General features: G+C 38.6%; 1 protein-coding gene across 1 annotated transcript; it reads left to right on the forward strand.

The window, feature by feature from the left end:
- The first annotated feature begins 20 nt into the window (after window positions 1-20).
- GNS (glucosamine (N-acetyl)-6-sulfatase) lies at window positions 21-20,382 on the forward strand. Its single transcript, XM_018080609.2, has 14 exons — window positions 21-250; window positions 345-404; window positions 1,072-1,278; window positions 2,813-2,878; window positions 3,295-3,393; window positions 5,713-5,880; window positions 9,436-9,518; window positions 10,825-10,943; window positions 11,576-11,679; window positions 12,081-12,182; window positions 13,383-13,490; window positions 14,191-14,301; window positions 16,141-16,301; window positions 17,127-20,382. The coding sequence occupies exons 1-14, from the start codon at window positions 53-55 to the stop codon at window positions 17,200-17,202; spliced, it is 1,662 nt and encodes a 553-aa protein (XP_017936098.1). The 5' UTR covers window positions 21-52; the 3' UTR covers window positions 17,203-20,382.
- Window positions 20,383-20,992: the final 610 nt, after the last annotated feature.

Here is a 20,992-nt window from a genome sequence, read left to right on the forward strand (position 1 = left end):
GGGCCGAACTGCCCTGCTGAAGGAGCGACACGGTGGGGCTTCCACGGGTGGGATGAGCTGCTCTGCAGAGCCATTGGAGCTCGATCGGGCTGGGGCGTCTCCAATGCAGCCGCTGCGAGTACCCCTGGAAACTCCCCGCACCTCTGCTCCCTTGGGCCCACCTTGCGCAACCGCTGTGGCCGCTCCAGGCCCCGGCGAGAAGGAAAGGACACTTAGTGTCTTGCCTGCGTGGTGCCTGAAAACTCTGATGGTGGGACTTCTTTCGCGTAGTCTGCTTCAAGTCCCCTGCTTTACCTGGCATCCTTACCTTTTTAGCTGACACCCTTTGGGTATTTTTCTTCCAGACTCCCCTAAAGAAGACTAATGCTCTCATTGCACAGATGGGAATAACCTTCCTAAATGCAGTAAGTGTTTGCATTAACTCTCTGAGCTTCTGAGGTTGCATGCATTTGTGCACTCTGTATCTCAGGTCATCTGAGGTCTCAAAGCTGGTAATAGTTTTATGAAGCCTGTACCTGTGGTTGTAGGGGGTTTTTAAATTCAATCTCTAACTACTTTTAGGGCTCCAAATGAATATAACTTAAGGCCATGTTAAAATCTGTGAAGGAAAGTTTCACTTCCTGAAAACACTTGTGCTAACTTCCTTTAATTGTAAAGCCATGTAGTCTGAATATTTTTATTACAAACTGAGAAGCATTAAAAGTAGCTACTTGAAACTTTCATCAGCTTCATGCATGATGAAAATCCGTTTCACTCTTTTCATATTCTAGTATATCTCCATGGCTAAAATAGTGGAGTGAGTCAATGGGCAATTGCTCCTGTGTAAGAACCACATCTAATCTTGCATTGAGGGGCTGAAGGGCGTGTGCTGCAGACCTGAAACTGGTTTCATGTGTAACTTTGCATTAGTGAAAATACTTGGAACGTAATTCTATCTGTCCAGAAAGAAGTAGGTTTTAATGTTGATGAACATTTTAATCAACCTGTTAGCTGATATTTAAAAACTACAAATTTTGAGATAAAGTTGTTCTACTATGCCAGTCTTATCTCTCTTCATTCTGTTTTTCCCAGTATGTTCCCAGTGCACTTTGCTGTCCCAGTCGAGCTAGCATTTTAACAGGAAAATATCCACATAATCATCATGTTGTTAATAACACTCTGGAAGGGAACTGTAGCAGCAAGTTATGGCAGAAGATTCAAGAACCATACACCTTCCCAGCGCTGCTCAAATCTATGTGTGGTTATCAAACTTTCTTTGCTGGGAAGTATTTAAATGAGGTATTTTGTGCCTTTTTTTTTTTTAAAGTTACAGTTTATTTGCATTTGTATATCTTTCTAAAACATTCCGTGATTTTTCTATTTGGTGGGTCCCCAAAATGTATAATATGATGTAACTTGGATGAATGCTTCCCTTTGCTCAGATGAGATAAATATGATGTAAAGTTCAGATCTCTAATTTGGTTAAATTCAGGTTCTGTATCATTCTGTATCAGAATGTTTTTAAAGTTGATTTTGAAAGAATGGTGGAATCCAAAAGCTTTTTTTTAGTATGTTCAAATGTGTTAATTTTTAGAGATGATGATTTTAATGACTGGAGGAAATGGATAGATGATTGGCCTGTGGTGCTGAAGAACCCATCAAACCAATGCCAGACCATGCATGATGTTAGAATAACATTTAAAAAATTGATTTCTCTCAGTATTCCTGACTGTCATATCCTCTTCCATCAGAGGACTATTTTTTTTTTTTAGCAGTCAATATGATATTTTAAAAATTAAGTGTCCACTGAGGTAAATTCATCGGGAGAACAGATATTTTCAGAGCTCTTTACAGCAGTTACCCAACACTTTATCATTAAATCACTTTTATATGTGTGCTTTTGTTTTTTTCTCTTTTTAACTAGCCTATGGTTTCTAGTAGTTTATGGTAAGATGTAAAATTCAGCACTGAAAGCTCTAAAATTAGGTATTCCTCTTGTGTGATGGAATTGGATTTGAAACTAGGTGAGTTACAGGGTTCTTAACAGCATTATTTTCCTTGCATCTCTTGGTGGAAAATGCTGGTGGTATAATAGAGTGATGGAACGTGAATTTTCATAGCAATGCACGAATTTCTTTCTGCTGATGTTCCTGAGGCAGCAAGAGGAAGGGAAACTTAACTGTCTTCCTCTGAGCATCCCTTGACTCAGCAGTCTCCCATCATTGCAGTTAGGCAAGCCATGAAGATGGGAGAGGGCAGCCCTGAGAAAACCCGTTGTGTTGCTCTGAGGCACCCTCTGTTTTGAGTTTGGCACTGACTCAGCAGCTACTTTCCCTTTTTTGCTGTCTTAAAGGCTGCTTGTTGTAGATTATTTGGCACTGAGGTGATAAGAGGCTATGCCCCCATTTGTGGAGAATGAAGGAAGTTGTTGGTCTACATGAAATTTTCTCTAGTATCTTATGAACTGTTGTCACAAAGCCTAAGATTGTCATGTAGATGTTTTGATCACTTCTCATTACCTGATGGCGTACCATGTGTTCTCCAGGATTTCTGCATATTTTCACAAGAAAATAGAGAAGGGAATAACACTTAAATTTTTTTGTGATTACCAAGCTTTCAGTTACTGTCTTTCTAGTTATTGAACCCTAGTTTCTTTAACTGGCTCTACATGTGTTTTTATATGTGTATATATTTGTTTTTCCCCATTTTGAAACTGAGTTTGTCCTAACATGGTTTCTGACTAGTGTTGAATAAAGCACATGAATATGAAACATAATTTCTAGCTTTTATTCATCCTAATTGAAACTGTGAGTCATGGTCTGTCTTTTTGCAGTACGGAGCGGAGGATGCAGGGGGAGTAGGTCACGTCCCTCCTGGATGGAGTTTTTGGTATGCTTTGGTATGTGACTTTTTTTTTCTTTTTTAAATACTTAATTCTGCTTGTAATCCAATTTGGTTTTGTAATCCTAGTTGAATTCTAACTTTGCTGATCATGAAAGAGCAGGCAAAGAGCATCTAACAATGCAAATTTTCTTCCCTTTTTTCTTCTGTTGCACATCAGATCCTTGGCTTTCACAAAGGCTACTCCTACTGAGTGCCTGGTTGAAAACTCTGGTTTGTAAAGCCAAAGCAGTGTGAGATAGCACCAAAATAAGTTTTGGTGTTGGAAACTGCTGAGAATTCTTGCAGTATCCTTATGGCAAATGCTCATAGCCTTTTTGACAAATGCTTGTGGGCAGCTCACTTCAATTACTTCAAGTGATCAATGTACATGTTATTTTGTATAAAGATCCATATAACTTTTCTTTTCCACAGGAGAAAAATTCAAAGTACTACAACTATACTCTTTCAGTAAATGGCAAAGCACGAAGGCATGGCGAGAACTACAGTGTAGATTATCTGACAGATGTCCTGGTAAGAAATTTTGCAACGTTTGGTACAGAAGCTGCTTATGACCAGATAATGCCTCATGCTGAGGGCTTGGGGAAGGGTGGGATGATAATTTGTTAGGCTGTATTACTTCATACATGCACAATTATGCTGTCGTGATGATGGGTAGGCATTAATTAGCAGAGCAAGATTCTGAGTATATTTAGACGTGACAGGTTTGTGTTTGAGCTCTGGAGAGGAAAGGGATTCCAGCTGCCCATTTGCCAGCCGGTGGGCTAACTGAGAGGTTAATACTTACTGCTGGGGTGCATGAGGAACACATAGGCAGTGATTTAAATTACTTCATAAAAGGATATGTTTCATTATGTATATGCAACTTCTGTAACAGATTAACTGGGCCAAGATTTCAGTAGGAAGTTAAGCGTGTAAGAATAGCTTTACAGCATGTTTTGTTTCTTAGGTATTATGATGTGTTAGTGTATTGTAATCTCCAACTACATCAGGCTTATAACTTGGAATTATTAGAGACTAATCAGTCTTTCATAGTATGAGAGGGCAATGTGTAGCTGACCAAGGGAGTTTGTCACCTCTTTACCCTCCGAAAATAGAGAAGTAACAAAGGTTTCAAAGACTTAAAGGAAAGTTGGAAGAGTTACTTTAGCTCTCTTAAGGCCCTATTTGGCAAGTAGTGGTAGCTGGGGGGGAAAGGGAGGATGTTGCCCCTTCCTGCCAAGCTGGAGTCATAATCTGACTTGCTGTTACAGTGTATGGGTTGGTACTGCTGGGAGCTCACATGCAGCACTTGCAAAAGTTCTTCTCTGAGATGTCTCCTCGTGCAGTGTTGTAGTCTTTCACGGAGACCCTGAAGAGTTTCGTTCCAGTGGGTGCTAGAACAGGCAGCTGCTTACTAGCAACAGCACTGATTGATGTTTCCTAGGGTACTGAACAGCTGTCTGATTAAATTTAGATTTACATGCTCTAAAGCTAGATTGGAATTGATAGGCCAGAAGTGAGACTATCCTATTACTGGCATTGTACTGGGTTTTTTTGATCCTTCAGCAGCTCGTAAGCATTTTGTCCAACAGGTCATTGTTGCATAAACTGCTTACTTGTGGTATGTTACGTATTGACACAGCAGTGTATTATGATTTTCAGTGTATTGCATTCTGCTTTCTGCCTGTAGTTACCAAACATGTATTCAGCATTTCAGAGCTGTGTTCGAGTTTAATTCACTTGCTGGGCAGTGCACAGGAATAAATTGCTTGTGCAGAGTTCCTGTGTTGCTTGATGTGATGTACAAGCTTTCTGGTCCTGACTAAGGGCACCTGAATCTTTCTACTGCAGTCCTCACATGTTGCAGTTTAAGCTCCTAATGAAATCAAAGTTGGCTACCTCTATGAGTTTACCTACATCATACTGATTTCTGAATGGTTCTTATCCTTCCTTAACTCTGTTGTCATATAACTGAAGTCAAGCCCTACTTACTTAGATGTACAAGTTAGGAGGAAGGAAGAGCGAGAATTCCTAGTGTATTGTTTTTTTCTAGAGAAAGAAAAAGGATATCCAAAATGGGGTATACTAATCAGACAGGAAAGAAAAATGCTGTAAGATTTGAATACTGAAGAACTCATCTACGAGTAATATCTTTGAAGCTGTAATTTTAAAGGCTGACCAAGGGAAGACCAAAATGGAACTCACAGTCTCTTCTAACTTGCTACTGGAAGTTGTGTATAGGCTGAAATGAAACTGAAAGTGCAGTGAAGTGGCACGAGCTAGTGGAGTTTGGCACTGTTCTTCACCAGACCTGCTGTCTTCACCCCTTGTGATCTAGGAGCTTGCTGTAGAATGAGCATATGCTATAAACAGTGGGGGTGACACTTTTATTTCCCAGAACTATTGCTATTTCTGAAGACAATTGAAGCTGCTGAACTGGTACCTGTCAAACAGCAAGTGGCATCTGAAAGCCTCAGAAGGATTCTGATTGTATTAAAGAAAGCTCTGATGTTACTTGATAAAACCTGTTTAGTGGATTCTGTTGATATTTGGAATAGGCACAAACTTCTGATGAGCTTTCCAAGTTTAAATAATGCAAAGTTCTGAAGCAGAAAGTTGTTCAGAGTTGTGGGAGAAATTATTTGTTTAACTTGAGCACTTGGGATTGGTTTTATTATGAGCTGCTGTTCTAGACATTTGTAGATGAGCAGACAGTAAGTTTTTGAAATAGTTTAAAAGTTCCCAGTATTACCAAGCTCTAAATGAGTTACAAATGTTTAGTTTGGATTTTTCAAATACTTCCTGTTTTCCTTTGAAGCATGACTTCTCTCCTCCAACAACACTTTGCAGGCCAACATGTCACTGGACTTCTTAGAGTACAAATCTAATTTCGAACCTTTCTTTATGATGATCTCAACCCCAGCACCACACTCCCCTTGGACACCTGCTCCACAGTATACGAAGAGCTTTCAGAATGTCAGTGCACCAAGAAACAGCAATTTTAATATTCATGGAAAGGTAAGCTAACTATTTTAATATTCATGGCAAGGTAAGCTAACTAGCAAGAATCTCTATAGGTTGTTCTACTTTGTGAGAGCAGTAAGCAGTGCCCTAACTTGATGGTTTAAACAGTGAGAATAGGCCAATACCATGACTACTGGTTTTTAATGATTCTGATCAATCTGTCAGGGTCAGATACATTTATTGTGATTTTTAAGATATTTGCATACCAATATCTTGTAAATAAAAAATGCAGTGACAAAGTTATATCGTAGTACAATGGAATTACAACTGATAAATGGAAAAAAGTGAATTCCTTGTCCAATTTCCAGATTCTTGTGAAGCTCTTAAAAAATTCTTTTCTTATTCCCAGGAGTTCAGGAGAACACGTAGGTAGTATGCTACTCAAAGGCTTGGGTGAAGAATGTTGAGAGTCTTGAATTCCTTATGCACATCTGCTGGTGTGGATGGGTGTTCCATTCCTTGAGCTCGTGGCAAAGCTGCCCTGAGGTGACAAGCGTGTCAGACTAACCAGAGGACTTAGTGAAATCATGAACCACAGGCCCCAGGGTCACTAAGGACTTTGAGAACTTCCATTTGTTGAAATAACCTGCAAACAGAATTACTGAGCCTAATATTACAAACTCAGACATCCTTGGGACAGGGCAGTATCTTCCACTGCCAGCAAACTTGGCCAGCTGTGGTCTAGCTCACACTAATCTGCTGCAACTTACTCTGCCAATAAGTGAAATTCACAGTTCATCTGGTGAGATACCTAATTTACAGAAAGAAGTTCTGTATTTTTGATTCAAGTAGTTTGAAATAATTGAACAGTAGTGGGTTCTATATTTTACTTCAAGATTTGCTTCTAATCTCAAGACTGAGAGATAACATTGCTTAAATGCCTATCAGGAGCCCAGTCGTACTTTTTCTAAGGTCACTGTGACTCATGTGATACAGAATGAAACTTGTTTTTTGCTGTGGATTGTAGCTTGCAAAATGACCATGTACTTATCAGTATGATATAAAAACATGAATGAAAGGGGAGAAAAGGGCTGCAGGCAGTAATAAATACTTCAGCCGTACTTTTTAAGTTTCAAACCAGAGAGTAAGAATCAGACTGGGATCTTTTCCTTTGTAAAAGGATCCTGAACTTTGGCTTAGATTCCACTACTGTAATAATTGAGTGCTTTTAAAATAGTGACTTAGAAATAACTTGGTCAGTGAAGTCAGCAGCTAGTATACAGTGTGGAGCTCCCTTATGTGGTGCAAAAGCTCTGCATGTGCCTGTATCACACAAAGCAAAACAATAAACCTAATGTTTGGTAATATCTGTGGAAACAGCAGTTTTCTTATAGGAACAGAGTAGCATTACCCTCCTTCCTAGACACAGTAGCTAAGGTCATTAACAATGTGCATTTCTGCAGTTGGCAGTGCTGTAGTCTTGAAGCCTAACTCTTCTTTGAGCTTCACTGTTTTCTAGGGCAAGCATGATTCCTGCAGTAGCAGTAAACATGTACATAGGCTCAGATCCTCACTGATGTTGTAATGCTTGCTGGACAGTCTTGCATTGTACAGTCTTGACTCCTAAATGAATATTGCCTCGCTTCCTTATGCAGTATATGGGCAAGGGCTACTAAAAGGAGCCATTTAGGCAGAATCTCTGCATGAAAAATAGGAGTTAAGCTCTTGCGTACATCACTGCTGAGAACCTGACTTGAATTTCTGCTTCGGATCCTCAGCTATGAACTGTAGGGAATGATGGGCACCTGTCTGGGTTCCCAAGCAGGACTGTTAAATATCCAAATGAGTGTTTTATCTAAGCTGTTCTGGGAGAGAAGTTAAGATATGTATTGGGTATTTCTCTTGCATGCATTGTTTTTCAGGCAAAATCAGAACTGTGTTCAGATTCTGCTGGCAATATATGGTATACTGTCTCAATCTCCTAAAATTTCTCTGAGAATGGAACATAGAGAGGCAGCAGGACTGGTGGACAGCTTTGTATGTAAATGCTGAGACACTTGACAGGGAAGCATATTTGAGGACTCTGAGTCAGTGTGAAGTTTATTGAAATCCACAAAGGTGTTTAGGTTCTGTGTTAAGTTTTTGAAATTTCAGAGAAAGGTAGGAAAACCAAAATACTCAAGTGAAAGAGGAGGATTCTACTGCAGTTGGTGACTTTGCAGCCTTATGAAGCACCTATCCTAAGTACACCCCTTGTGAAAAGTGGCTGGTGCACAGGTGGTGTTGCCAGCTCCTCTGTTCTTGCAAGAACTTCTGCTGAGCTGGAGATAAGATTTGTGATGTATTCCCTTTTTCCTCTCTCAGCCAACACACAAGTCCCAGATGTTTGGTGTTGATTATGCTGTGTTTCTTGTTGAGATAGTGACATGTTGTCTCACCAGAAAATTCTTTTACAACTACTGTATAAGAGAATCTGAATACAACTGAATTAAAATAAAGTGGACATGGCGTTAAGTCTTTATGCCAAAAATCTCTCCTTTGATTGTCAAGAACAAAAAACAGGAACTGAATAGTTTCAGGAGATGAGTTGCTTTGTTGTGAGTCCCTAAAGGCTGAGCTCATTCAGAGTCATTTGCTTGTGACAGAAGGGAAATTGCATAACAAGAGGCTCGGAGAGGAGGGACCAGCTAAATACAGGCTCAAGCTGAGGATGATGTGTGGGTCATCTCTGACCTACTAAATGAAAAAGTGTAAAGCTTCATTGACATGACTTTCTTCTTTGTTTTGATTCCCACTAATATTAACCTTCAGGTTGTTCACAACAGACCTTCCCTTGTATTTGTACAGCAGCTGACCCAGTTCAGACTGGTGCTTCAATGTGGGAGTATCATGTTTTATATGAATTACATAGTCTTCATTACTTTGGGGGGGTGGATGAGGGGAGAAAGGGAGGGGCTGTTTCTGAAAGTTGGGGATCCAGCTTGAAGAGTCGATGATGCTGCAGCTAAATAAATGCTCCTGTTTTGAAGTCAAAATCCAAATAAAATGGTAATGTTCTGCTCCTCTCCCTAGTATCCAGCCCCGAGTTCATAGGTTGCCAAGAATCTGATAGTGGCACTGTTACAGATATTTGTCCTCCCCTGTCTATGACTTAAGTAGTTCCAATTGCTTTTGATGCAGGAGTTTCTTCCCACCTCTCTACTCATTAGGGTACTCATTAATCTTAGTCGCAAAGGTCCATCACTGACAACCAAGTCCAATCTTACAAAGGTGCTCAATACTTTAGATTGTTTTCATCAGACCTGTCTCCTGCTATCACACTTTTACCCCTAGGAGAACATTCCTAAATCCTTTCACAGTTTTCTTCCCTGAACTGCTTTGAAAAGATCCACAGCTATTTTCTTCTCATCGAGGGCTGAGCATAATGTAATACATTCTGCTCTTGAAACTTTGATCTTTCCTGTTGGTTCATGTAAAATCTGAGTCAGGTCATTTTGGTAGCATTGCCTGGCTGTTTCACAGGAATAATTTCTATTTTAATTGGTCTAAGAAAGATTTAAAACCTGATATTTCTCTCCTACACTAATCTTTTCTGTTTTTTCCCTTTAGAACAAGCACTGGTTAATTCGACAAGCAAAGACTCCAATGACTAACTCTTCAATACAGTTTCTTGATGATGCTTATAGAAAGCGGTAAGAATTTTCTTGTTGTCAAAGGTTTCTGATCAGAACTTGTAATTTCTTTTTAAAAAGCGTGGGTTTTTAAAAATGTTGTAGTAAGTCTGACAATCAAAATCATATTACCTCTAATAGTTCTCTGGCATCTGTCTCAGCCAATCTGACTTTGTTTACTTTTTGCAAATGAACTTGTCATTGACTTCAGAAATATTTTATTCACAAATGGTGCCACTATTTATCGCAAAAAAGACCAATCACACTTCGTTTTTCTGTTGCTTTTCTTTCAGTGCACTGGAGGTTTTTATTTAAAAAATGGCCTTACCTTCTACTTCACTTAATTCTGGATTCTTGCCTAATGTACATCGAATGTGATTGATCTGTCTGCCAGCTAATCTGATTTATTAACCTCGGCTTGTAGTCTTACATGGGAATACCTGCCTCGCCAAGGGCGGTGCTTGATTCCTTTTTATAAAAGGGGATGTGGAGAGTAATGTCTAGATATGACTTGTTTCCTTTTTTAATAGAAATTTGCTTTGACTGCAGGTGTATTTTCTTGAAAAGTTCTGAAATAAACATTAGTTTAAGTGTTGAACTTCATTTTGAGCAGTTATCAGGGACTTTGGAGATGGAAAACCAAGATTTTTTAGGCTCTTGGTTTATAAAACCTGAAGGTAAAATTATGCAACAAAATCTTAAATAAAGCCTGGAGAAAACAGCATCCGAGTATTGAATAGCTGTAGTTAATTCAGCATAATACTAGTCTGTGGAAGCTTATGGAAGCAGTCGCTTTTCTCAGTGGCAAACCCCATGACAAAGAAAAAAAGAACTTGTGGCTATTGAAGGCTTTAGATACCCTGAAATAGTGGACCCTGACATTACATGAGTAATACAAAATAGCTGTTATAGTTTTCAAACAGGAAGTATCTCTTGTAGACAACTGAATTCATGGCAGTCTTGCATTTTAATATTAAACTACATATAAAGCACTAATAACAACTGACCTTGCAGGAGATAATTGTTGCTTTAAAGTTGGTCTTCACTGTCCCCAGATAAGAAGTAATCGGCATTTTGGTGTCTTTTGCAGACACTACAAAATAAAATTAACAAGAACTCAAGACAAACAATCTTATTTCTATCTTTAATTGCAGCCTCAAAAAGAACAGTGTAGTAGTCTATGAAGTTTGTTTTCAGAATTTGTAAGCAAAATAATTCAATTACAGTGCATACACTGTTAACTGGAAGCAGGATATGAATGGCCTACCTGCAGTCAGAGTTATTCTAAATTTTTCATACTCTAATATGAAGTACTTTTTCTGTATAGGTGGCAAACTCTGCTGTCAGTAGATGATCTGGTAGAGAAACTAGTGAAGAAACTGGAACTGAATGGAGAATTAGACAACACATATATCTTTTACACATCAGACAATGGCTTCCACACTGGTAAAATTTTTACTGCTTACTGAATATTTGTAGAAGATCCAGGAATCACGTAACATTTCACCCTCATGACCACTCCAGAAAATGGAAAAGCAGCTGTGGAAAACTGTAGACAGAAGAAGTACTGATTTGAGTGGCAAAACAATCTGGAGTTGCAGTGTGGGGTGTTTGGTGATTTTATAGTTTGGTTGGGTTTTGTTTGGTTGTGGTTTTCAGCATTAATCTCTACCAGTGTATCCTGGTATACATAAAATTAGAACAGAAATGGAGGAAGGGTCTTTATGTTCTGTAGGAAGAGTTGGCATAAGATAAAAAAAAAAAAAAAAACCTGTCTGTATCATGTTGTACAACTAAAAGTGCAGTATGTAAGCTCTTAAACTTTTTAAGACATGGCTTATACTTTGGAGTTGTCTGTTCCTGTCCTCTAATTTGTTAATGCAGTTCAGGTTAAGAACCTCTTCTGACTTCTTTAAAAATTGGCTGCTGGCAACTATGTGCCCGCAGCAGGGAGTTTGGAACTAGGTGGTCTTTGAGGTCCCTTCCAACCCAAACCATTCTGTGATTCTATGTAACAAAAGACTTGTAAAATGTGAAACAAGAAGTCATTTAACTTTTTCCATTTTTCTATTGTATAGGCCAGTTTTCTTTGCCAATAGACAAACGGCAGCTTTATGAGTTTGATATCAAAGTTCCACTGCTAGTTCGAGGACCAGGGGTAAAACCAAATCAGACAAACACGGTAAGAAAGAAGTGAAATTAAGAGTATAGATTTATTTTTAATATTGTTTCACAGTTATCAACTTCAGGTAATAGTTTATCCTTCTGCATATATATATATATATCAATGAAATTAAATACACAGTGGTAGAAAGTGCAGAGACCTCATTATAAAAAGCTATCTGTTCTTCCTTGAATCAGTGAAATTAAGCACTCGCAAGCTACAGAGTAAATGAATTTTGAACTCACTTTCCAAAGTACCTACCATTGCTTTTTGAATGTCACAGGGTCCATTAGCCTATAAAGGTGAAATTAAGTAGTGTTTAGATGTACCTAAATTCACAAATACTTGTAATATCAAAGTCCTATTATTACATCTGTTAGATACTGATCTTCTGAAGTTATGTTTTTCTCACTCTGCAGATGCTTGTTGCAAATATTGATTTGGGTCCCACTATTCTGGATATTGCGGGATATGACTTGAATAAAACCCAGATGGATGGGATGTCACTGTTGCCGCTGTTGGTAAGTAGATGAACAGGGATAGTAACCAATAGATCTTGCAGGGGTAATTCTTCAAAGTGAATACTACTTCCTTTGATAGACTAGCTTAACTCATAACCCAGATTCTTCCCTTGATATAATTTTCACATGGGATGTTCATAGATTAGTGGAAAAAGTGGGTATGTTGTTTAAATGCAGATGTATTTTCATAAGCACTACAACTTTGCGATCATTTTATAATAGAAAGTTGTTTCATCCTTTGGCTAATCCTGCCATGTGTAGTAATTTCTATTTTGAAGCCTGTGAGTTGTTTCCACCTTGCATCCTCTTTCCCCTTTTCTTAGCATTTCTCTGCATAGACATAGGAGAACAGCAGACTGTTCTTATTAAATCTTTAGTTTGACTCCATTTTCAGTAGAACTAGTGTTTCCTGCCAAACTCTGGAAAAATGCATGTGGTTTTATAAAGTAAACCTGACCTTTCCAATAGGTGAGCAGAAGCCTATTTAAATAAAGCTGCTTGCAGTTGATCTGTTTAGTTTTAATTAAATTTAGTCTATAAATTGAAGGCAGCTTACTTGGAAAGTAAGCTTGGAAAGATCATCCAGATTTAAAACTGTGCTTTGCTTTAAAACCTTGTATCCAAAACCTTAAGCTGTTCTTTAGACAGAAGCAGGTAGAAAGCACCTCGTTTAAACTTCGATGGAATCAAAACTGCAATTCAGTGTTTTGCTGCATATGGCTGAGATGCTGCTGTATATTAAATTTACAGTTTCATCTGCTTTGTCTTTTAAAATGCAGCTACAAATTGACCAGCTTAAAACTTAATTGTTTCTTAAAGGTGTTTTTTTTTCTTATGGCTGGGGTATCTTTTTGCATCTGTTGTGGTAGTGTGATATAAATCAAAGAGAAACAGCCTTGTTTGCAGGGATATTGTCTGCAGGATTGTAATATCTGGCCATGTGGCTCCTACTTGGTATTACTGCATGATCCTTTATAAATTGAAGGTAGTATTTTTAAACCCTCACAAGAAGGTGTACTAATATTTTTGGAATTGAATTCTTGTCTTCCAGTTACACAAGACATTCTAACCTTAAAGTCAATTATTTAAGACTGACTTTGCCTTGTAAGCAGTGGAAGTGTTAGTGTTATACCAAGTATGGAGAACTTATTCTGTTTCACAGTGCAGCAGATACTAAGTTGTGTTAACCTCTTGTTGTAGAGAGGAGACAAAAATGTCACATGGAGATCAGACTTCCTGGTGGAGTACCAAGGAGAAGGATACAATGGCAGTGATCCTACCTGTCCTGGCCTAGGACCCGGAGTCACAGTAAGCAAGACAAGATCTGTTAATGTTAGGAAATAGCTGCTGAATTAAACCTGTTTGCTGTATGGGTTAACCTGGTTCTGTACATAATCCAAGTGTCTTGGTAAGTTGGAGCTCTGTAGGTCCTCTGCAGCATTTGAGAATTGGAGGGAGACATCCAGCCATGTGGAACTAACATCTCCATATGACCATGGAGATCACAGCAACCCTTTCAACAGGAATCTATTGGGCCCCAGGGCTGGAGAAAGATGCAGGAAGGTGTGGGCTTAGCCAAGTGTGTGGCAGTGACAAAATGTTTTTTCTAAACTTGCAGTGACCTTGTTGCACAATTCTTGTCTGTGACTATTATTTAAGTCACTAGCTACTCTTTGAATCAAAGCAGGTTTGCTTTGCTTTACTTAAGTAAAGCATGTCTTTGGTGTTACCTTTAGTAGTGCGTTGTGCTGTTCTGTTCAGCGTATGTACATTAGCTTCCTGTACATAAAGCACTTAATTATACTGGCTCTAATAACACTTTCTCAAATTCAGAAGAGCTGAGTTTTTGCTTAAAATCTGCAGTGGAGACTTGTGTGTATTAAATTAAGGTCTGGGTGTTTGTCAGTTAACTGCTGTTGGCATGAGTATAGTATAGTCTCTAGGAAAAGGATTGCTAGTTCACCTTCTTCTCCTGCTCTGAAGTTTTTGTTCACTGCTCACTTCACAGCACTGCTTCCCAGACTGCGTCTGTGAAGATTCCTATAACAACACGTATGCTTGTGTAAGGACACTGTCAACTTCCTGGGATCTGCAGTACTGTGAGTTTGATGACCGGGAGGTAAGTCTGTCTGACTAGCAGATGTCAGCTGTTCACAGCTGTGTGTCTGTCTTATCAGCTCTCGGGGTTTCTGTGAAGTACCCTGAAAAGCAGACTAGCATTGCTTGCAGGGTAAAGTTATCTCCTGGTGAGATAACTACCAAAACTGTAGTGAGGTTCTGGGAAAAAGAAAAAAAAAAAAAAAGAAAAGGGGGCTGTGTGGGAAGAAAGTGAGGCCTAAACTCTGATTATCACCTTCTGGTATTACCTAACAGCCTCTCAGGGAGCTTTGCTGGACCGGGTTCAGTTCTCTCTCTTAGCTTAGTTCCATATGGCAGTCTCTTCTCTACAAATATTTTCTGCTCCACTGTACCTCTGGTGTGTTTATGTTCAGCTGCAACTCTTTTACCTGTGAAGAATTGAAATTCCAGGCTAATAATTTGTCTTCTATTACTCATTTGTTTGGGTACTTAAGTTACAACTGTGCTTATCATAAGTTGTTTGGTTATAAAGGACCTAGTGTCCCCCCTTCAGAAACTGTACAGATCTCACTAGGGGAGCACACACTGTACACACAAAAGGTGGTGTGTTACACAGCTGATCATTACTTGTGCCCATTTGCACACAGCTGCTCTATTTCTAGAGCATGTTGGGTTTGAGGCAGCTGGGTCACAGATCTGCTGTATTGTCAGCAGATGTTTAATAACAGCATGAACAGCAGGTATCCCCAGTAATTGTGCACCACAAACACATTTTATGGTGGTCTACAATGAGCAACTTAAACCAGGGGAGTAAATCCCACAAGATGCTTTTGCAGTTAGATAGTGTGAAAAACTGTACAGGAGACCAAAATGCCAATTAGCTGACCCCGCCCTTTGTTTTTCTGCTTTCTGACAACTCATGATCAAGTTAAATAAGTTTTGCAGCTTTCTTGGTAAAAGTAGACTCCAAAGTTGATTCAATAATACACTTCATGTCATTTTGGTTTTTTTTCTACTGAGGAGGTGTGGCTGTGGCATTTTTGGGTCACTGCTTACCTGGGTTAGCTAAAGTAAGACCAACAGTACTGGGAAGGTGCAGCAATGTGACTTTTATGACCTTGCAGTGAACCTTGTAAAAGCCTGCAGCCAAAGTCTGTCCAGATATGTCTTTATCTATGTTAGACACAACTCGGCCAATTTTTATCAATGTCATCTGCGGTCAGGCCTCCTACTCTAGCACAGACAAAACAGCAGCTGAATTCTTGACATATGTCTGACCAGTATTTGTCCCACAGAATGGTCTAGAGATTTAATGTCCCCAAAACCAAATCTGCCCTAAAGTTCTCCAGACAAACCTCAAAGCACACACATACAGAATAAGCTTTTCTTTTTTGTGGCTATAGCATACTTGTGTTCAGCATATTTTGTACATGAAGTCAAGACACCTGTTTGGGTCTGACAGCTCTGAGTATCTGATGAACCTAGAATGGTGATGTGATGGTCATAAAAGTGTGTATTTTGAGATCCATTAGTGAAAAGACAGCCAGCTTAGCCTTGGTTTCTTACTGTGGTCTTACGGTCATAAGACAGGTTCCATTTATGTGTTGGAAAAGAATCTGCAGTGAAGCAGGTGAGTCCTTCACGTGAAAGTGAAAACTTTTCCAACAATACTGTGTTACTTCAACACTTCTGCTTTGCTTGCACACTGTCTTTGACCACTTAGCTGCATGGCTAAACATACCTTATGTGTGGGGCTGCTGCAGTGGAGCTCAAAATAACATTTGAGACTGTGCTGCCATAAAGCATTTTTCCCAAATAATATGACCAAATGTTAATTAGCATTCAGGACTTAATACAGTGCAAGAACTTTCTTCTACAGGTGTTTGTGGAAGTGTACAACTTGACTGCAGATCCACACCAGATCAATAACATTGCTAAAACAATTGATCAAGAAATCCTAGAAAAGATGAACTATCGATTAATGATGCTGCAGTCCTGTTCAGGAGCAACTTGCCGAACACCAGGTGTCTTTGATCCCGGGTAAACACTGCTCCACTTAATTATTATAATACTTTTAAATATAACTGTATATTTTTAAAATTAAGCTTTTATAGAGGGTATTTGTGATGGAATATATTATTGATGTAAGTACTGCTGTTTAATAGAGACGTTTTCTTGATGCTTCTATTTTTTTAATGCTTAATCTCTATTTTAATTTAACTTACCAAACATAACTTTGATGGTATGAATACTACTACTTTAATGTTGTCAGCCATTGTTGACTTAGAACAGCTGAAGAGTACAGCTGTGCTGAGTAGTCAGAGACAGTGACCTTGGGTTTGCCTGCAAACCAGGAAAAGCTCTGCTGGTTTCTACAGGCAGGCATTTTCCAAATACTTGCTCTGATTGGTCCTGGAGATGCTCTTAGCAAGAACATTTCCTGCAGGACTTAAGCTGTATGTATTAGTCAGTTGTTGTAAGTAAATAGCACTTCTTACCTCAAAACTCAGTTGGTTATCATTTACACCAAAGCTTTTTTAAGCACTATTTAAAATGTCCTTACAGTTGTGCTATAGAAATTTGTAATTTGGGGCAGCAAAGCTCTGTTAGAATGCAGCTCCTCAGTGTTTGTTATACGTGTCTGTAGGCCGTTGGTACATTGTAGCTAGTATTTATTTCTTTGGAGACCATCCACTCCTTGGTTGCCTAAGACTCCTTACAGACAGAAATTGTTGCTACTGCATACAGTTGAGAAAGCAACTACTCATGTAGCCTTGTACCAGAGCTATTCTAGCAATAAGCTTTTTCTAGAAGTGCTGGTCACTGCAGGACAACTAGCTCAGGCTTGACTGTTCCTTCCTATAGGTACAGGTTTGACCCACGGCTCATGTTCAGCAATCACGGCATACGTGCTCGGAGGTTTTCTACACAGTCCTTATAAGACCATCAAGAGCCTCTTGCAATCAGCTCCTACTGACCAGTTTCTCCAGTGGCTGCAGCAGGTCTGTCTCCGTTAACTCTTGCTGATCACAGCTGGAAGACTTTTAATGGGCTTTTCAAACCTTGTTTGGAAGAAAACCCCTTGTCTTTAGCTGGTTGCCTTGTGCAATATGTATATTTTACAGCTGAACTCTAACTGTAAATCGTTAGACACAGCTAATCTGTCTTGCTCAAATAGTTGATTATCACCTTTGTCTTTCAAGTACCTTTTCATATCACAGGCACAGAGGTATACCTATGCCTATGAATCTGAACAGTTTATTTTGTTCTAAAAAATCAGTAAGCGTGTATTTGAGTCAGGTTAGATAGGCAGGGGCTATTGCACAGTAATGCTCACCCATATTCAGTGTCACAGACTTTATTATAGGTTTCCTGTATCGAGCTCAAAGCTGTTAATGACAATAGCAAACTAGCCCAAAATAGAGTAGGAAGGCATTAGTCAAAACTGTAGGATCTGACTAGCAAGTGTCTTGTGCAGAATTAAGATCTGTTTGCTAAGTAGTCTCTTTCAGTGAGACAACTTCAAATGAGACCAATGAATTTTGTAGGACAGTTTTGGTAGCGTGCAAACAAGAATGTAATGTCAGGCTCCTTTTAGTTTGAAATGCTGGAATGGGGTACTGAAAAAACTCTTATTGTTTAAGATAGGCTTCCTAGTTATTTTTAACAAGAGAGTGTTGAGGCTAGTAAGTATTCAAGTAAGTGTGCCTGTGCTTTGAGCTAACTCTTAAGTCTGTTTTTAATACACAAACAGAAGTAATACTAAAATAAACAAAATCCAACAACCAGGGCACCACAGTAGAGTTGATCTGTTTTTAACTTCCAAATGTCTTAAATTGTCTAGCATCTTATGTTGATTAGATTCTTGAAGATAATTTATTTTGAAAGCAAACTAGCTAAAAGTAAATCACAGAATCATTGCTCACTAGACATTAGGCTAAGAGAGCTATTTTAGGCAGTTTAAGTGCTTCACAGTGTTGCTTTTTGGTTGAGACATGACTACTTGGAACCTGCAATAAGTGGCCTTCACACCAAAGGTCTACACGTCAGAAATCACTTTGTTTCCTTCTGAAAGTATGCTGTCTTTTCAACCTTCTGATTAGGCTTATTTGAAATGCAGCTATCACATGTACCCAAACTTGAGTATCTTTCTAAATCTTGAAAAACACCCAAACTTCCATTACCGTACTACTTCTGTAAAGATTCATTGGCAAAACACTGTCTGGAAACACTTGAATTGTGGATCTTCTGCAAGACAAGTTCCTGTTGCTTGTGGGCAAATAAACTGTGTTATCAGCAAGATAATTGTTCCCTTGTCAAACAAAGTGTGGTGAAATTATTTAGTTTCAGTTAGTTATTTCACATCTCTTACCCCGGTAGAGCATGATTATTTCAACTTCTGTCACATAATACCTTGTAGTAAGTAATCTTTAAGTAGGCAACAAAGTATGACTCTTTCAAAACTGTGAAGGTGCATACCCCAGTTGTCCTTCATGTAGCTTATAGCTGCAAACTTCTGTGGTGGTCTCCAGCTTAGATATTATAGACCTTTTATTTCAAATCTCTAAAAGTGACCAAATATTTTGAGGGGAAAAAAATTGCTTGAAAGGTAACTTTTCAGCTGGAGCATCTGTATGAACACAGAAGTTTTTTGATATGCAAACTACTTCCATGCTTTCAAATACTCAGGACTGGGTTTTTTTTTTCCTTAACTACAACTAAAGCTTTATCCTGTTTTTTTGTTTCTTAAACCTTAGCATTGCCCATTGGTTTCCTTCATAAACTGTTTTGTCTTTAGAAAAAACCCCAAAGTTGTTTTCAAGTGTTCTCTTGCACACTGAGCTAAACCTAAAGCTCATGTATGTAGTGTTTTGCTCAGAGAATTCCAGCAACTTAGACTTGTTCTTTGTTTAAATTTTGTTTTGGTAGTGGTATGGAGGCTAGTGTGAAATAGCTGCACATTAAACCCTCAACAGTTCCAACAAATCTGGGTCATATGTCAAGTTTCTGCTTGAATTAAGTTTTAGTGCAAGTAATGTGCATTCTGTTGCTCCTTAATAGAAAACAACTTTGTTATGGGTACAGATGTGTAACTCATACAGTCTTTTCTTAAAGCAATCTTAAGCCATAAGAAGGAAACTTTCTTTTGAAATTTACTTTTTACCTAATAAGTAATATGAAAATTGACAGAATTGATGCAGATGTAGATTAGTCAGTATGAGTAACCAGATGTTTTACCCAAATTAATACTCTTGCTATCTGCACATACCTGTAAAGCATTTTATAATGAGGCTCAATAACTGTTGCCATAAAGCATAAGAGCCTCAAATGAACAGTGTTAATTCTTATCTTTGATTAAAAAACCACTATGAAGGAACTTTGACTCTTACTCAGATCTAATTTCCAACTAAGTTATTTTAAAACTAAATGGTCTTTTGGGATATTCCATTTCATGTGTTATTTGACTGTGGCTGTACCTGTACCTCGTTACCAAAGGCATTCATGTTAAATGTACAGTTTTAAATAAAGGGCCTTACTGGTACAGAGTTGGGTTTAGATAAAATGTGATATTTTTTTTTTTTTTACTTTTTTAAAAATCATTATTAGTGAAAGTAAAGCTGTGAACTTTTAGTGATCTGATCTGGTAAGGTAGATACTATACAGGGAGAAATGCAGTTAATAACTTCATTACGTTACCCTAAACCAAAAAATATTATCATCACTTCAGCATAAGTGAATACAGCTAGTACATGCTTACCCAGCATCAGCCCAGTAAACCGGACTTCATTTTGAGGAATAAAGCTGTAACAGAGACACATACCTGGAAGCACACAGCCAAAGCAGGTTATAATACCTTTTCAATAAAGTTAAATTTGAGACTGATTCAACAAGCTGAATACAATATTTCAACATAATGAAACAGCTCTCATTTGTTGTGATTTGATTAAAATTAATTTTCTTTGTATTACTCTCTCTGTATGTGAGCATACTTTGCTGTAGCATGTTGTGAGCATATTTCTGCTGTTTTGAATGTCTGTTTAGAAAGTGCCCTTCCAGAGGACCCTGTTCACTGCTGCACTTTTGGAGAAGGAAAAAATAAACTGCCTCTCAAACTTCCTAACTTTGTTACTGAGCTTGAGTTAAACCTTTCCACAGGAATAAGCTGTGTCACATGTCTAAGGACTGAATTCCTGTTTTATAAGCCTGTTCTCTGCTTTACTGCCCTGCTGCCTAACAATGGCTACTTCATATGGTCACAGGGAACCATGTATACAGGACAACACTTGACTGCTTTGCACCAGGAAGAAACACTGAGGTGAGAGGACAAATTGAAATGCAACTGTACTTGCTCAGAGTTCCTTGGAAACTGATGTAGGTGAATAGATGGGAAACTTTAACAAAAAGCACAGTGGAGAAACTGCTGTTCATAATTAAGAGCAGTGTGTTCTGCCTCTGGGAAAGAGGAAGAATAAAATCACACGTAAGGGCTTTTTCCAACATGGGAACTGTGAGCAACAGCAAGATAAATGCTACTTACTCACCTCAATCCCTGAGAGTTGAATTCCCTGAACGATTCTGTTTAAAAATATATACATAACTTTTCTGAACTACAGAGGAAGGTGATTTGGTACACCTTCAACCTATTTAGGTCTGATGCTTTCACAAGCTACTGAAACAAGTATTTCTGCATTGTATTTGCATTGCTGCATAACCATTTCTCCTTCAGCAAG

Source organism: Manacus vitellinus, unplaced genomic scaffold (assembly GCF_001715985.3).
Source record: "Manacus vitellinus isolate BGI_N305 unplaced genomic scaffold, ASM171598v3 scaffold_5_pilon, whole genome shotgun sequence".
NCBI lineage: Eukaryota > Metazoa > Chordata > Aves > Passeriformes > Pipridae > Manacus > Manacus vitellinus.

Bases quoted from the DNA above. Each gene is read 5' to 3' on its own strand.
- GNS (XM_018080609.2), top strand. From the start codon at position 53: ATGAGCTGCTCTGCAGAGCCATTGGAGCTCGATCGGGCTGGGGCGTCT. The intron at 12,183-13,382 runs GTAAGTAGATGA...CTCTTGTTGTAG, and splicing joins TGTCACTGTTGCCGCTGTTG to AGAGGAGACAAAAATGTCAC. The intron at 14,302-16,140 runs GTAAGTCTGTCT...TTTCTTCTACAG, and splicing joins GTGAGTTTGATGACCGGGAG to GTGTTTGTGGAAGTGTACAA.